General features: G+C 38.6%; 4 protein-coding genes across 10 annotated transcripts; 1 reads left to right on the top strand and 3 right to left on the bottom strand.

Moving 5' to 3' along the window:
• Positions 1-240: 240 nt before the first annotated feature.
• LOC110428729 (Tetratricopeptide repeat (TPR)-like superfamily protein) lies at positions 241-3,673 on the top strand. 7 transcript variants are annotated; one of them, XM_021444643.2, is made up of 7 exons: positions 244-2,163; positions 2,248-2,327; positions 2,661-2,771; positions 2,899-2,962; positions 3,071-3,221; positions 3,395-3,441; positions 3,550-3,673. In XM_021444643.2, the coding sequence occupies exon 1, from the start codon at positions 615-617 to the stop codon at positions 2,088-2,090; it is 1,476 nt and encodes a 491-aa protein (XP_021300318.1). In that variant the 5' UTR covers positions 244-614; the 3' UTR covers positions 2,091-2,163; positions 2,248-2,327; positions 2,661-2,771; positions 2,899-2,962; positions 3,071-3,221; positions 3,395-3,441; positions 3,550-3,673. The 7 variants fall into 7 exon arrangements, with proteins under 7 accessions (XP_021300321.1, XP_021300320.1, XP_021300318.1 ...); XM_021444646.2 differs by lacking the exons at positions 3,395-3,441; positions 3,550-3,673 and having other exon boundaries at positions 241-1,020; positions 1,387-2,163; positions 3,071-3,274; XM_021444645.2 differs by lacking the exons at positions 3,395-3,441; positions 3,550-3,673 and having other exon boundaries at positions 241-1,020; positions 1,117-2,163; positions 3,071-3,274.
• LOC110428736 (CASP-like protein 5C3) lies at positions 3,422-5,980 on the bottom strand. Its single transcript, XM_021444655.1, has 3 exons — positions 4,926-5,980; positions 4,074-4,206; positions 3,422-4,004 (listed from the first exon to the last, which is right to left on the bottom strand). Exons 1-3 carry the CDS (start codon positions 5,054-5,056, stop codon positions 3,813-3,815), a joined length of 456 nt encoding a protein of 151 aa, XP_021300330.1. The 5' UTR covers positions 5,057-5,980; the 3' UTR covers positions 3,422-3,812.
• A 763-nt stretch (positions 5,981-6,743) lies between these two features.
• On the bottom strand, positions 6,744-8,589 carry TOM6 (translocase of the outer mitochondrial membrane 6). The gene is made up of 2 exons (XM_021444658.2): positions 8,266-8,589; positions 6,744-6,973 (listed from the first exon to the last, which is right to left on the bottom strand). Exon 1 carries the CDS (start codon positions 8,452-8,454, stop codon positions 8,290-8,292), a length of 165 nt encoding a protein of 54 aa, XP_021300333.1. The 5' UTR covers positions 8,455-8,589; the 3' UTR covers positions 6,744-6,973; positions 8,266-8,289.
• A 410-nt stretch (positions 8,590-8,999) lies between these two features.
• LOC110428732 (RING/U-box superfamily protein) lies at positions 9,000-11,968 on the bottom strand. Its single transcript, XM_021444650.2, has one exon. The coding sequence runs from the start codon at positions 11,276-11,278 to the stop codon at positions 10,073-10,075; it is 1,206 nt and encodes a 401-aa protein (XP_021300325.1). The 5' UTR covers positions 11,279-11,968; the 3' UTR covers positions 9,000-10,072.
• Positions 11,969-13,872: the final 1,904 nt, after the last annotated feature.

The following is a 13,872-nucleotide window of genomic DNA, read 5'->3' as shown; positions in this document are numbered from 1 at the left end:
AAAAACCTTATTTTCGTCTCAGAATTGGGGTTTGAAAGCCTCGAACTAAAATTTTTAAGAGCAAGTCATTATGAAAGGTGATATTTTTACCCTGATAGGACGGCACATTTGTTGAAAATGTGCCATTGGGTGAAGAATATGTGCCATCCTGGTCAACAATCAATGGTGCAGTGACCAATAACGTCATGGGTGTTTCTTCTTTCCTCTTTATTGTGTTGGTTTCTTTTGGAGCAAAAACAAAAAAATATCTGGAATATTCGAATAAAACTGCTAGTGATCTGTGCAGTGATTGTCCACATCCACCTAGTGCAGGCATTGTACTTGCACAGCAACAATGGAGAAGAAGACCATGAAATGGGTGCATTCCTTTTGGTTTATCCATAGCTTCTCCAACATAGAGCCCTCTTTTTTCCTAGCTGGTGCTAGGTCATGGGAGCAGAATTTTTCCTTCTTAGTACCCTTTTTCTTATCTTATCTGGTAGTTTCCCTGACTCCCGAAGGGGGTTAAATTATTAGTTACTTTACCACTGTCAAATTCTGAAAGAGGTACAAAATCACCGTTAGTCAATCAAAATTGAACATTTCTCTCTTTACTCTGTTTTCCTCTGTTTTCAATGGCCATCTTTCTTAAACACCATGTCAACACCCCAAGACTTCTCCCTTCCGTTGCTTCCTTCTCCTTCTCCTCCTCCTCCTACTCCACCACCTCGCCTCCATCGTCAGATCAACCAGATCCAATTGCCACCGTGACATCCATCCTCACCCACCACCGCTCCAAATCCCGTTGGTCCAACATCCTCACTCTGTTCCCCTCCGGCTTCACTCCCTCTCAATTTTCCCAAATTACTCTCCAACTCAAAAACAATCCCCACCTTGCCCTCCGCTTCTTCCTCTTCACCGAGCAAAAATCCCTCTGCAACCACAACCTCTCCTCCTATTCTACCATAATTCACATCCTCTCTCGTGCCCGCCTCAAAACCCGTGCCCGGGAACTCATTCGGGTCGCAATTCGGACCCCAGGTATGGAAAATGAACCCACCTATATGAAACTATTTGAATTGTTGGTTAAAACTTATAATGAATGTGGTTCTGCCCCTTTTGTTTTTGATTTGTTAGTGAAATCTTGTTTGCAAATGAAAAAACTTGATGGGTCTATTGAGATTGTTAGAATGTTAAGGTCTAGAGGGCTTAGCCCTCAGGTTAGTACTTGTAATGCTCTGATTGGGGAGGTTTCGAAATGTAGAGGAGCAAAAAAGGGATATGAGGTTTATAAAGAGGTTTTTGGAGTAGGGAATGGTGAGAGAGAAACTAACGTAAAAAGGGTTTTAAAGGTTCGGCCAAATGTGCATACTTTTAATGCTTTGATGCTATGTTTTTATCGTGAAGGGTTGTTGGAGAAAGTGGAGGAGGTTTGGAGTGAAATGGAGAGTTTAGGGTGTGCAGCGAATGGTTATAGTTATAGTATTTTGATGGCAGCATTATGTGAGGAAGGAAAGGTGAGAGAAGCAGAGGAATTATGGGAGGAAATGAGAGTTAAGGGATTGGAGCCTGATATTGTGGCTTATAATACTATGATTGGTGGGTTTTGTAAACATGGAGAGATTATAAGAGCTGAGGAGTTGTATAGAGAAATGGGATTGATTGGGATACAGGCTACCTGTGTTACTTATGAGAATCTTATTGATGGATATTGTAAAGTTGCGGATATTTATTCAGCAATGTTGATATATAAGGACATGTGTAGGAAAGGTTTTAAACCACAGGGTTTAACTGTTGAAGCATTGGTTAGAGGACTTTGTGACAAACGTAGGGTCCTTGAAGCTTTGGAGACAATGAGGGTGGCAGTGAGAGAACTTGGTGTTTATCTGTCAGGGAAAAGTTATGTGCTTCTGATAAAAGGTTTGTGTGAGGAGAAAAAAATGGAAGAAGCATTAAAGCTTCAAGCTGAGATGGTGGGGAAAGGGTTTAAGCCAGATCCGGAGATATATGAAGCTTTTATTGACGGTTATTTAAGACAAGGAAACAAGGAAATGGAAACAATGCTGAGAAAGGAGGTGATAGAAACTCAAAAAGAGCAGGAAAAGAATTAGATGTCTATTTGTGACAAGTGGGAGCAGACCTGTTGAGCAGTGGTGGTTTTCCTGACAAGCTTGAATACTGATGGTAAGTTGTTCTTGAGATTAACATCTTATTTGTCCTTTTGGTACAAGACAGTGATTGTCTACGCTTTATTAAGATTCATTTTAGATAACGCAGGTCAATTTCTGGGGAGGATGCGTAAAAAATTTGGTCCTGTGTAAAGGCAGATATCTTCTTTGCACAAAAAGGTATAGTCAACTTTAATGATGGCCCTCTGTTACATTCAGTAATAGAACAAATTTATACAACTTGTTTGTTAAATTCTTAGCAATGTGGTCTTTAAGATGCAGACGGATCTGAACTGATATTAAAATTTACAAACTGTATTTGAAGTAATAAAAGCAATCAATATAAGTATACCATCTACATAATATCCTCATGGTTATCAGAGTGAAACTGTGAGGCTTGAGTTTGGGTTTCTAGTAGTTCTATGACTTGTATCATTAATGCTGAGCTTTGTTTATTACAGCAAGAAGTATAGAAATCTAAGCTTCCCCATTTTGTTTCTGAAATTTGATCAGATTAATTTGTGACAATCTTGAATGAAAGTGCAAGGGGAAGAGCTCACTTTGGAAGAGGGTGCAGTTCTAGAGCGATGCAGTTCTCCAGGGAATCAAATTATTCATTTATTAGTACGTCTTGCATCACTCTCTTTCTCTGATTACTATGATCTTTGAAATTATTGTACAAGTAGATCTTTTGTGTTTTTCTAGCTCTAGTAACATTTCCATTCATTATATTTCCCCTGCATAATTGTAGGTTTATCCGCCGGTAGTCTAATTTCATCAAATCATGAATATGTTAGTAAGGTTACTTTTTATAGGTACTTACTCCTCTTTTACAGAAAGAATTCTGTTTGATATCTTTAATTTAAACCGAACGAAATGTCACTTGATGACAAATAATGGTGTAATTTCTTGGCATTGAACAGGTTGTGTTATCAACTATATGTTTGATGGTGCTTAAACCTCCCGACATGTTTCTGTAAACCGGCTGTATATATGAGCAGCTCACGGTGCCTGCTGAAGAGAGGAGCAAGGGTGATAGAAACAAATTGCTCCAGACAAGTGGAAGGCACCCAGGTGGATATTATCCTTTTTACTAGAATTATTTATTTCGTGTTTCACAACCTTGTATGCCTCAACTTGATGTTCAGGGGATGACAGTATCTTCCTATGATAAAATTTTGAAAGATTTTAGTGAGTTGGACTTAGAGTCAGTTATTGTGCTTGATGAGTGTGTCCACAAAATGCAGTGTATCATCGTTAGACTGTCCCTATCGTTTGCCAAACTGAATACGAGGTTTTTCTTTCATTTCTCAGTTAAAGCTTCATTGGAATTATGCGAATACAGTTTCGAAAATTACATGGTTGTAAGCTATCTTTTATCTCATCTGTCTGTTGTCTCCAGCAATATAAGAGGCATTGCAGCAGCAGGACATCTGAGCTGTAATGCTGGGAAAATTAGAGCATCCCTGCACATGATGGAAAAGCCAAACCCTTGAGCACGTCTCTTTATGGTCCAAAATTCAGATAATCTAGCTAAACTTTTTCAGTTTTTCCATCACAACCGCACAACCAACCCCATGAAAGGATCAGCTCAAGTCCATAGAAGCATTGGGTGCAAAACTGAAATGCTGCAAACTGTTAGACAACAAATACCCCAACCGAGAATTATAAGGAGGGAAGCACCCAGAGATTGAGAAGAGTCGAAGCCAAAGACAGAAACCAAGTGAGAAAAGCCATGGCGGCAGACAGTTGATATCTACTGCAACACTTTGGCGGGCAATAGGGCCCGCCAGAGTGGAGGAGATCCACAACGCTAGCCGTGGAGCATGCTGCGGCTAGTGTGAGAACTGATAACACCTGTCATGGAAAACAATTCAGCGGTATTAACTCATTCAAATAGCTTCCAACAAATACAGTATCACATACCCAGTCTCCCGCAGCAATTATGAGCAATATTCCAGGCTGACGAACAGGGCATTTGACCAGAACAGAGTACCCATCAACCAACGCCAAAGTGAAACTCCATGGAATGACCAAGCCCATGATTGTTACCAAATAGCTGAAATGTTAACGTTGGTACTGACAATCAAAAGAACTCTACATAACAACAGTTACCAAGAAATTCCTGGTATTGTTTGATTCAGAAGGAAATGGAAAAAGATACTAACAGGGTTATAGATTGGTTTAAATGTTAAACGTTAATCAACACGTACAAACTAACAAATTGTCAACCATGTCGACAAGCTGATTGCAACAACACCCAGCCAGTAGGGTATGAAAAGGAAGGATCATAAGCAAGGAATATGTACATTGGTCACTTTGTTTTGGTTCGTAGACTTGATACAATGATAGGTCACCTGCGGCAAAAGTGATGTCTCGTTTTCTGACAAAAACTTATAGATAGATTAGCTCAAACTTGGACCATTCAAAAGATAATCAGCGTCCATCTATGGAATTACAAACTGACAATAAACAGTTTCTTTCACATTGTGGGAGGAGAATCTACAGAATCTAATTGCTATTTGTAATAGATCAGGGTTAAATTTAAGAGAGGATAATTCTACTTCAGAATCCATGGAAACCCAAATTTTGTCTTGAGCGACAGGTATTCAGTAAATATAGAATTCATAGGGGAATCAAAGGCAGGTGTTACGCATAATTTTTCGTTGCTGATTGGGTCAAAGATATGTACATGGGATGATCACTGGGTACAAATACAAAAGTAAAGAGCCACGAAATCATATCAAACAAGCAGAAGAAATGAAACTAGGGACATACCAGAAAGCAGTGTAGCTGTAGAACTCAACTCCCAAAGACATGAAGAGAAGAGAAGCGGAAGAAAAAAGGGTCTGTGCCAATCTCAGAGAAAAGCCAGCACTAGTGCCCACAGAGCCAGGTACCTCATTCATGGCCTTGTTGCATCGAACCTTCTTCTTCTTCTTCTTCTTTGATATCTGGGAAAATTCTCTCGCTCATCTTAGCACCGAATTTGTCATCTAAATCAATCCAAAAAAGTCCAATACAACAACGGATGTACGATCAATGATGATGCATGTGATCCCACCATACCCAACACTGGCACAACATTCTTCGCCTTGCTAATCTCCTTGCATGAAATCAAAGAAACTAAGAATGCAGATTTGCTTATCAAAGAGAGAACAAGAAAGTTGTTGAAGTCCCCCGGCAAGGTTTCAGAGTGAGGAGTTTTGGACTATTATGGAAAGCTTTGCCTTTTGTGTTGCTTTAATTATGCTGAATTTGACGCTGGGGGTTCTGTTTGTTCTATTGGCTGGCACGTTCTCGTGCTCAAGCCTCACAATTGAGACTGGGAGGAGAGATTATTCTCGGTGAAATTTGTAGTTTTGTTATTTTCAAACTGTCACTGTGTCATAACTGTGTTGTGTCTATTCACTAGAAAGGAGGTGACCATCATAGCTTAAATTTACGATTCCCCCATTCTCATATCAAAAAGAAAAAGAAAATTATGTTCAAAAGGAAGATAAGTACATTTTGACAACTATTTATTCTTTCCTAATTCTTATTCTATGGTTGGTAGGAAAATGGGAGCATCATGAGATTGGGGCCAAAAGCAGCTACTTTTGTCAAGGCCAAGAGCATTAGGAAATCTATAATAACGAAAGGTGAAATCCTAGTGGAAATAATGTGCTTAGGACTGGAGGAACAAGGTGAGCCGATGCTTTTAAATGAGGGGTTGTGGACTATCCACATGTCATAGCTTTACAGACTCCCTTGTTAGTGGGAAAAGCTGATGCCATTGCCACCCCCCTTCTAAAGCAAAATCAAATGTTAAGGTTGCAGTTGGAGATCCCCTTTTCTCTTACATTGTTGATGGCAGACGTCCCATGTCTTGCTATATGAATAGGTTACTTATAACTAGCAACATTCTACATTAGTACCTCTCGGCAAGAACTTGCTGATCGAGAGCTCAATGCAGATAGCCTTGCATGGCATATCTCTAAGCCCAATTTTGGAGATTCTCAAACTTCCCAGTAGAAAATTCATTAAAAGTTCTGAACACAAGACCGATACAAAATGTGTTTGATTACTCAACAAACAAGATTCGAATCTCCTTCTAAACAAAACAAAAAATTGGTACTAAAGTAAGTAAATGCAGGAATTTAAAGGTGCAATGGCAAGCTGAAGCATCCAAATTCTATTTATTAGCATTATCTGTTGGTCGGGTCACCTTAGTCTCTACAAATTTGATCCATTACTGCATCATCAAGTGCTATCACTTTCAAAAGTTAAATGCTAACAGATAACCAGATAAATTTCGACGAGGACATCGCAGCAGAAGGCTCAACCAAAGGTTCAGAAAACCAAGCAGCTGCATATGATATGTTTCTGAGTAGCTGCTATTCTATTATCAGATCTAATCCCCAGTCCCTACCTCGTTTTTTGTATTTTTCCCCGAACAAATTTGGCAATTAATTCCCTCACGCAAAAAGCCAAGGAAGGAATAAAACAAAATCATAGGTTTTTCAATAATTTGAGGGAAGGGTAAAGGAGAAGAAGAAATTTTCCAATTTTTCCAGCCAAAGGCAATTATGGCAATGGCGATATATCATCTTCCTATGCTACAAGCAAGAAATTCAAAAGTATATTCAATTAGATATAACCGTCATGACATAATATGGAAGTATTCCAGCCTCCATTACAAAAAAAAATCTAATAAGCATGATCAAAGCAAATGCAAATATAACCTAATGTGATAACACCACAGTCTCATACTTAAGCAGGCTGAAAAGGAATCAAGTGCTTGAAACTCTTTTGCATCCCAATCCAATTCTCTCCCTGTAGACCCACTGCACCACAAAAGAAGGAAACATCAGCAACAAACAAGATAAAACAAAACCACAGTAAAGTGAATAAGGGAGACATGCTAGCTAAGAGCTAAAATGACTACTTTAACAATAATCCATCATATAAAAGACAACTAAAGTGTCTTCCACTAGCTAGTGGCATCACCATGATAAGTAACAAAACAAGATAAAAGGCAGGATGTGGCTACTACATGATTCCCATAGTTACCATATGAAGCAATCTGTTTTCTCAACCACTAATGCAGCTATATGCAATTTACAAGCTATAACCTGAAGGTGCACTTGTTCTCATAATCCTATGCAAGATCACAAAGAAAAATGAAACAACAGTGTCTATTTGAATTGCAACCATAAAAGTTGTCAACAACAATGGCAAGGCATCATATACAAAAAATAGCACATTACATAATTTCCTGACAACATGGAAACTGAAGACAAAGCAACTAGCTTTAACAAATGATATCTTTTTGGAACAAAAAGAAACAAAGAAAGTTCTAAAAAACCATGAAAAACTGAGCAACCAAATAGGGTGTATTTACAGCTATGCAAGTTTGGCAAAATAATCAGTCATGTATATGTCATTCTACATTTCTACTCTTATTCGCCAAGGGAAAGGCACTAAGGAACAGTATTAAGCAAATGGATAGGAAGAATGACTTTCCGTGCTACTATAACACAATCCAAAAACGTTGTTAATAAAAAAAACCATCCCAAGCCAATGAATCTGCTTCCAACATTTAATAAAAATGACATTAAGGAAAATTAAAAGGTCCCCACCAGGGAGGGTAGTCCACCTCAAACCACAATGACAAGGCATCCTCCTCCCAAATTACTATATATCTTTCCGAAATCATTTCCTATGGACAAAGAGGATGCTTTTACACTCCATTCACAGAATGAATTCCTAATCAATATTCCAAAATTTCATCGCCTTCCTGAATATAACTATTTACAGAAACTTTCAGTTACATCCAATTAGCCAAGTCTAAAACCTCTCATATCATTGCCATCACTCCTTAGATAAATAATCTCCCTGAACATGTCTTGAGCATACAAATACTAAAGGCTGTGTTTGGTTGTTGCTTTGCTAGTTACAATAAACTACATTCCAGTGATTTCACACACAAAAGAATTTCAAAAATTGGCATTCAACCCAGATATAATAATTCTTATCTGTCAAAATCCACATGACAAAAAATACCCAGTTCCCAAAACTAGTCCTAGTACAAGAAAAATTATTGGTGACAAAAATAAAATCCAAGTGTTTAAATTACCTGAAAAGAAAGAGAGAGGGGCATCTAGAACTCGAGCTTGAGCTCTTCCTTGTCATCAGAGAGGTAATGAAGAATGTAGGGAGAGACACGAACCACAGCTACCCACACCCCAAACATAGCCACGTGTGCCTTCAGCTGCTTCAAGGCCGCCGCCTTGTCTGGTTTGCGCATGAACATTCCTGGGAACATCGCTGCTACGATTTGATTTCCCTTGGCTTTCTATTCGAGTCTGGGTCGACGGAGACAGAACCTGAAACCCTAGCCGCGTCTTGCTTTTTCTGGTTCGACTTTCCAATCTGGAGGGTTTAAGGGATGGGTTTAGCGTTTGGGGCCATTTTCAAGGGGAAAGCGTTGTGGCACGTGCCTCTTTGGATCTCTTGACCAAACACGTGCGTGGTCAATGAGGTCCCTGTCCCCCTATTATTTTATTTTTCTTTTTCTTTTTTTTTTAATTTTTCATCTTTTACCAATAGTTAAATGAACAATTCTAAGTAGACCGTACAATGTTTTTCGTGTACAAAAGGCATTTTTGTACTTATCCCATACCCATATTTTACTTGTTTTTGATTAACTAAATGTATAAAATGTATCATTTCATAAAATCAAATTATAAAAGAACTACTCTTCTTATATTATCATAGACTGAATTTTTAATTTATTTATATTTTTATTTTGCGAATGAAATGTGTCATGGGAAACAATGACAAAACCTAATATAGAAAAGATATTTTCTACTTATTCTTTACATACCCTAATACTATTTTGTTTCTTTTCCATTCTATAAATCAAATTGCTTCATAAAATAATTAATTTTTTATATGCTCTGTACTCGCCAAATGATTGTTTTATGTCTTTTACATCTTTATCTCTATTCTGCGAACTGGACGTGTCTTTCAAGAGTAGAACAATGACATTATAAGTAGAAATATGCATGAACAAAGAGGAGAAACAGATGTGGTGTGTATATACAAAAGGGAAAGCAATGGAAGAGAGGCATGGAAAGCCAAAATTAATGTCTCCGATTCCCAGTATAATCTGCATTGAATTCAAAGAAGTGACCAAACCAAATTGACTGGACAAAATGAACCACCCCTGATAAATGAGCAGAACAAGAGAAGAAGTGACTACACTGCCTCATTACTTTCTCTCTCTCTCTGCCATTGTTTTCCCCTCCTTCCCTTTCCATCAATCAATAAATAAAACCAGATGGGTGCGGTCCATGCCCACATGGCAAGCACATGATCCGGGTTGTATAAAAAAAAATGACCATGTTCGCATCCCAACATGGACTTCTGTCGGTAGCAAGACAAAGAGGAAAACACCAAATCAAACCAAACCCAACCCAAACCAGCAGCAGTCCCATATACGAGAACCCTTTTCTTCCATGAAGCATCTGAAGTCTCAACCTCTCAGCATTTATGAGCTCTTTTTCTTTGTTGTTTGTTTTTTTTTCTTTGTAGCTAAGGCCTTTAGCTTGGAGAAGAGAAAGAGAAAGAGAAAGAGAAAGCTCGGAAAATCGTGTCTATCTCTCGTCAACTTTCTCATTTAATGCCTCTCCCCACTTCCCATTAATGCTTCCCCTTTTTTCACTCGATAGCCAGAACCAGCCCTTCTCTCTCGCCCTCTCTCTCTGTCTCTCTCTCATGCATTAACTCTGCTTTGCATGCGAGTTTCCCATTAATGTCACCGGACCCCAATCTCCTACCACCCCTTTCCCGTCGATCTCTCGATCCAACATTCCACGTGTCCCACTGACTTTTTCATTTCTTTCCTCGGAAAGAGTTTTCTCTTTCTTTTTCCTGTTTTTTTATCTTCTGTTGAACCTCTCCGGTGACAGCAGTGCCTCGGGATCCCCGCACCTGAGCCGACTCGATGAAAAAGCCGCCACACTGGAAGCCGCTGACCTTAAAAACATGGGACTCGCCATTGACTTGGTTCTCCTCGACGACCCGCCGCCGCCGCCACTTCCACTAAATCTGACACTTGATTCCGACAACGGGAAAAACCCTCTCCGTCGAAAAAATGGTGAAGCTTTCATCCCTCTGTAATACCTAAAAGAGAAAACCCTCGGTTTCGTCATTAACGACCCAAAGGGCGACGCCCGTTTGCTCCAAAACCCGTTCCCTCCTCTCCTATACCTCCAAGGCGACGCCGTGTTGGGCTCCGTTACCATCCTCTCTGCTGCTAAACTCCTCTCGAAACCAAACGAATACGACCTTTTCAAAACAAAATTATACCTTTCCTCACAATTACTATTCCCATTCGCTCTTCTTGGTGACGGCTCTTCGGTTATTTCCGTTATGGTGTTATTCGGAAGAGGCTGGAAAGGAGTTTCCGTTAGGGAATCGAGAGTGCTGTTCAGTAAAACGGTGTCGTCGAGGCTCGGACGGATTCTGGCTGCCATTAACGGAGTAAAAGGAGATTCTGTAGCGAAGATTCCAGCTCTACAAAGCGGGCAATTAGCATGTGACTTTAACCAAACGTCGATGCAATCAACGTGGAAGGCATGGGAGCAAACGGGAAGTGTTCGGACGTATTCATCGTCTTCGAACTCCAACAAGCAAACGGCACAGTCTTTGGGGCTGTTATGGGGTTTTGTTTTCGAAGTGTAGAGGGAAAGAGGCAGGGTTTTGATGGCGGAGTCATCGAGGCCATAAGGAGAAAGAGGGAGTTCGAATGGATCGGAGGGTGGAAGAGAGTCGAGGTCGGTAGTGGTGGATGGGAGGTAACGACGACGGCGACGACGTCGAAAGAAGCGGAGGAGGCGGAGGATTGGAGGGACGAGTCGTTTAGAGATGAGACGTGAATATGTAACTATTAAAAACGCTGCCGCGACTACCACCACCATGGCGATCAACGGTGGGCTGAAGTCTACTGGAAGCTTCGAAGGCGGTGGTGATGACGATGATGACGATGACGACGACGTAGATGACGATGAAGAGGGCGGCGGTGATGACGAGGGAGAAGGGGAAGGAGTCGGGGATGGTGATGGGGCCCAGGTGGTGAACCCCATGACCGGCGACGGTAGTGTTTTCGTAAGAGCGGTGGTGATGGGGTTGTTGTTTCTGCAGTCTGGCGTTAAAAGTTTGGAAAGGAAGGGGTGTTTGAGGGGTTTAATGTCCGAAGAGTTGACTGTTCTGTTCTGTCTGGTCTCACCCAACGACTTGTCGATGCAAGATGGCGGGTAGACGCCACGTCGACAGTGGTGAATTTAAGGGCCATGAGGAGGTTTGATCCACTGCGGATGAACACATCTTGCAATCGGATTTCCATGTTTTCTCTTTCTGACACGTAAGCAACTCCATTAACGTGGCTTGTGATTATTGGGGGAGTGGAGGTTAAGGTCTATTTTTGTAGCCTAATACATTTGACTCCAAATCAGAAAAAAAACAATGATGAGGAAATGGAAGAAGAAGATTTTGATGTGGTGACCCACATCAGTGACGATCGTCCAAGAAATGGAAGACAGACCAAGAAGCGTGTTATCCCTTTCATACCATACTTAGTGGCAATTTAAGACTTTTTTAACTCTGCTTTCTCTGTCAAACTAATAAATAATAAATTAATTAAAATGAATTCATTCAAATTTTTTAATGAGTTTTTTAAAGCTTTTAATTTTTAAATCTATTTTAATAACAAGACAGTAATATTTGATTCACGGTATGTAATATATAGAACAGTGCATTAAATAGAAATTGAAGATTTGACTTTTGGGCATGGTGATGATTTTGTGTGGATTTTTTTCCCTTTATTAAAGAGATTTTACTGAGTCTAAAGTTCCTTAACAAAATGACAAATTAAGAAACTGAAAGTTGTCTTCCTAGTGAGGTTTGCACAGCTTTAAACTTTATCACTAGATAACATTAAATACTATATAATTTTACTTTTTTGCCTCTCTTTAACCTTTATCACAAAATAAGTAGTACATTTGCTGCCCATATTTAATTCAATTTCACAATGTCTCACTTCCAAACTTAAAGAGGTCAATGTCGTCAAGTCGAGATCGATGTTAGGTCGATGCCGATGTCAGGTCGGATCGATGTCAAGTTTGGGTCAATGCCGATGTCGAAGTGGACCGGGTGCATGGTGAATGAATGGAAATAAGGTTAATATTAGATATATATATGTAGCAATAAACTAAGGTCAAATATCATGTTGAAGTAAAGAATGTTAGATATGAACTAGTAAACCCAAATCATTTGGTTATTTGGTGGTGGTAAAGTTTTGGCTATTTTGAAGAGTCATTGTGTAAGTATTTGTAACTTGTAAGCTATCACTTGTAAATTTAGACTAATTACAAAAATGTTGTACATTTTTGCTTCATAAAACTCATGCCAAAAGGCAACCAATGTTTTTCCAATGAAGTCTGCATTTCACTTTTTTTACTTAAAAAAGTTATTGTTTATAAATCATTGACGTAAAATTAACTTTTTTTTTCGAAAATATATACAAATTATGAATTCAAAAGCAAAATGAATTCTTGCGATTATGTTAATTTGATGTAATTTTAATATATTTTTTTCATATGGTGCAAAAGGTGATTGAAATTGAATAAGATTAAACATTTTGTTTAAAGACAATGATGATTTTAACTAGAGATTCTAGGACAAATTTGAAAGTAGAACGATCAAATTGGCAAAAAAAGGCTATGATTCTCATCAATATTGAAGACTTGGGCTTGGCCTAGTCTAATGGTCTGTGGAGGCAGCCCAATCAAGACACTGTACTGTTCAGACAAGCATTTAATGTCACTAAAAGTAGTTTAATCATTAATGGTCCAAGGCCAGTTAGTTTAATTACTTCAACATCAGTCACTGCCCATTTATTATAAGCATTAAAACACTGGTGCTGATAATGAAGGTTCAAAAACCCAACATCGTTCTTGTCAAAGGTTATTTGATAAACAAGAGAGACAACTAAGCTAAATGCCTAAGACTTTTTAGATTTTGTTATTTTTATTTAAATTATTTTTACATTTAATACGATATAATTGATCGTAAGTATGATAATTCCGCATGCATCAAATTACAATCTTTTTATAAAAAAACCCGTAACAATATGAATTTTACGTACTAAAACAATTAATTCCATATTAATATTTATAAAAAGATTTTCGTGATTCATGAATTATCTGTTCTCAAATTTGATAAAAAAAATACAATATACCTTATGTTATGAAGTCACTACTTTTAAAAAGCATTAATGGCCTCCTTATTTGGTGAGCAGCATTCATTGCCTTTATCACCCACCAATGTCCCAAAGTCTTAACATGTTCATCCATAATCTCAACTCTTGTTTATACTTTGTTCAAATTCCACCAAAAAAAAAATCTAGAAAAAAACCCCTAAACCTATAAGTTTTTTGCATTATATTTCCTCAACATTAAAGTGGTCCAATGTCAAGTTTAATTAAGAAAGTGTGCAAAAGATATACTACTATGTTTATATGCATGCATACTTGCTTTAATTATAATTAAATTCAATCACCAAACTAACCAAAACCCTAAAACTTTGGATTTAACTATCTATGGATATGCAAGGAAAGTCTTGGTAGGTTAATCAAATCTTGAACTAATTAAAGAAAAAAATGAGTATGGGATATTGATAT

Source organism: Theobroma umbraticum, unplaced genomic scaffold (assembly GCF_002168275.2).
Source record: "Theobroma umbraticum cultivar Fairchild unplaced genomic scaffold, ASM216827v3 scaffold_1682.0, whole genome shotgun sequence".
In the NCBI taxonomy this organism is placed as follows: Eukaryota; Viridiplantae; Streptophyta; class Magnoliopsida; order Malvales; family Malvaceae; genus Theobroma; species Theobroma umbraticum.
Note: the sequence above shows the minus strand (reverse complement) of the source record. Positions and strands in the feature narration are given on the sequence as shown.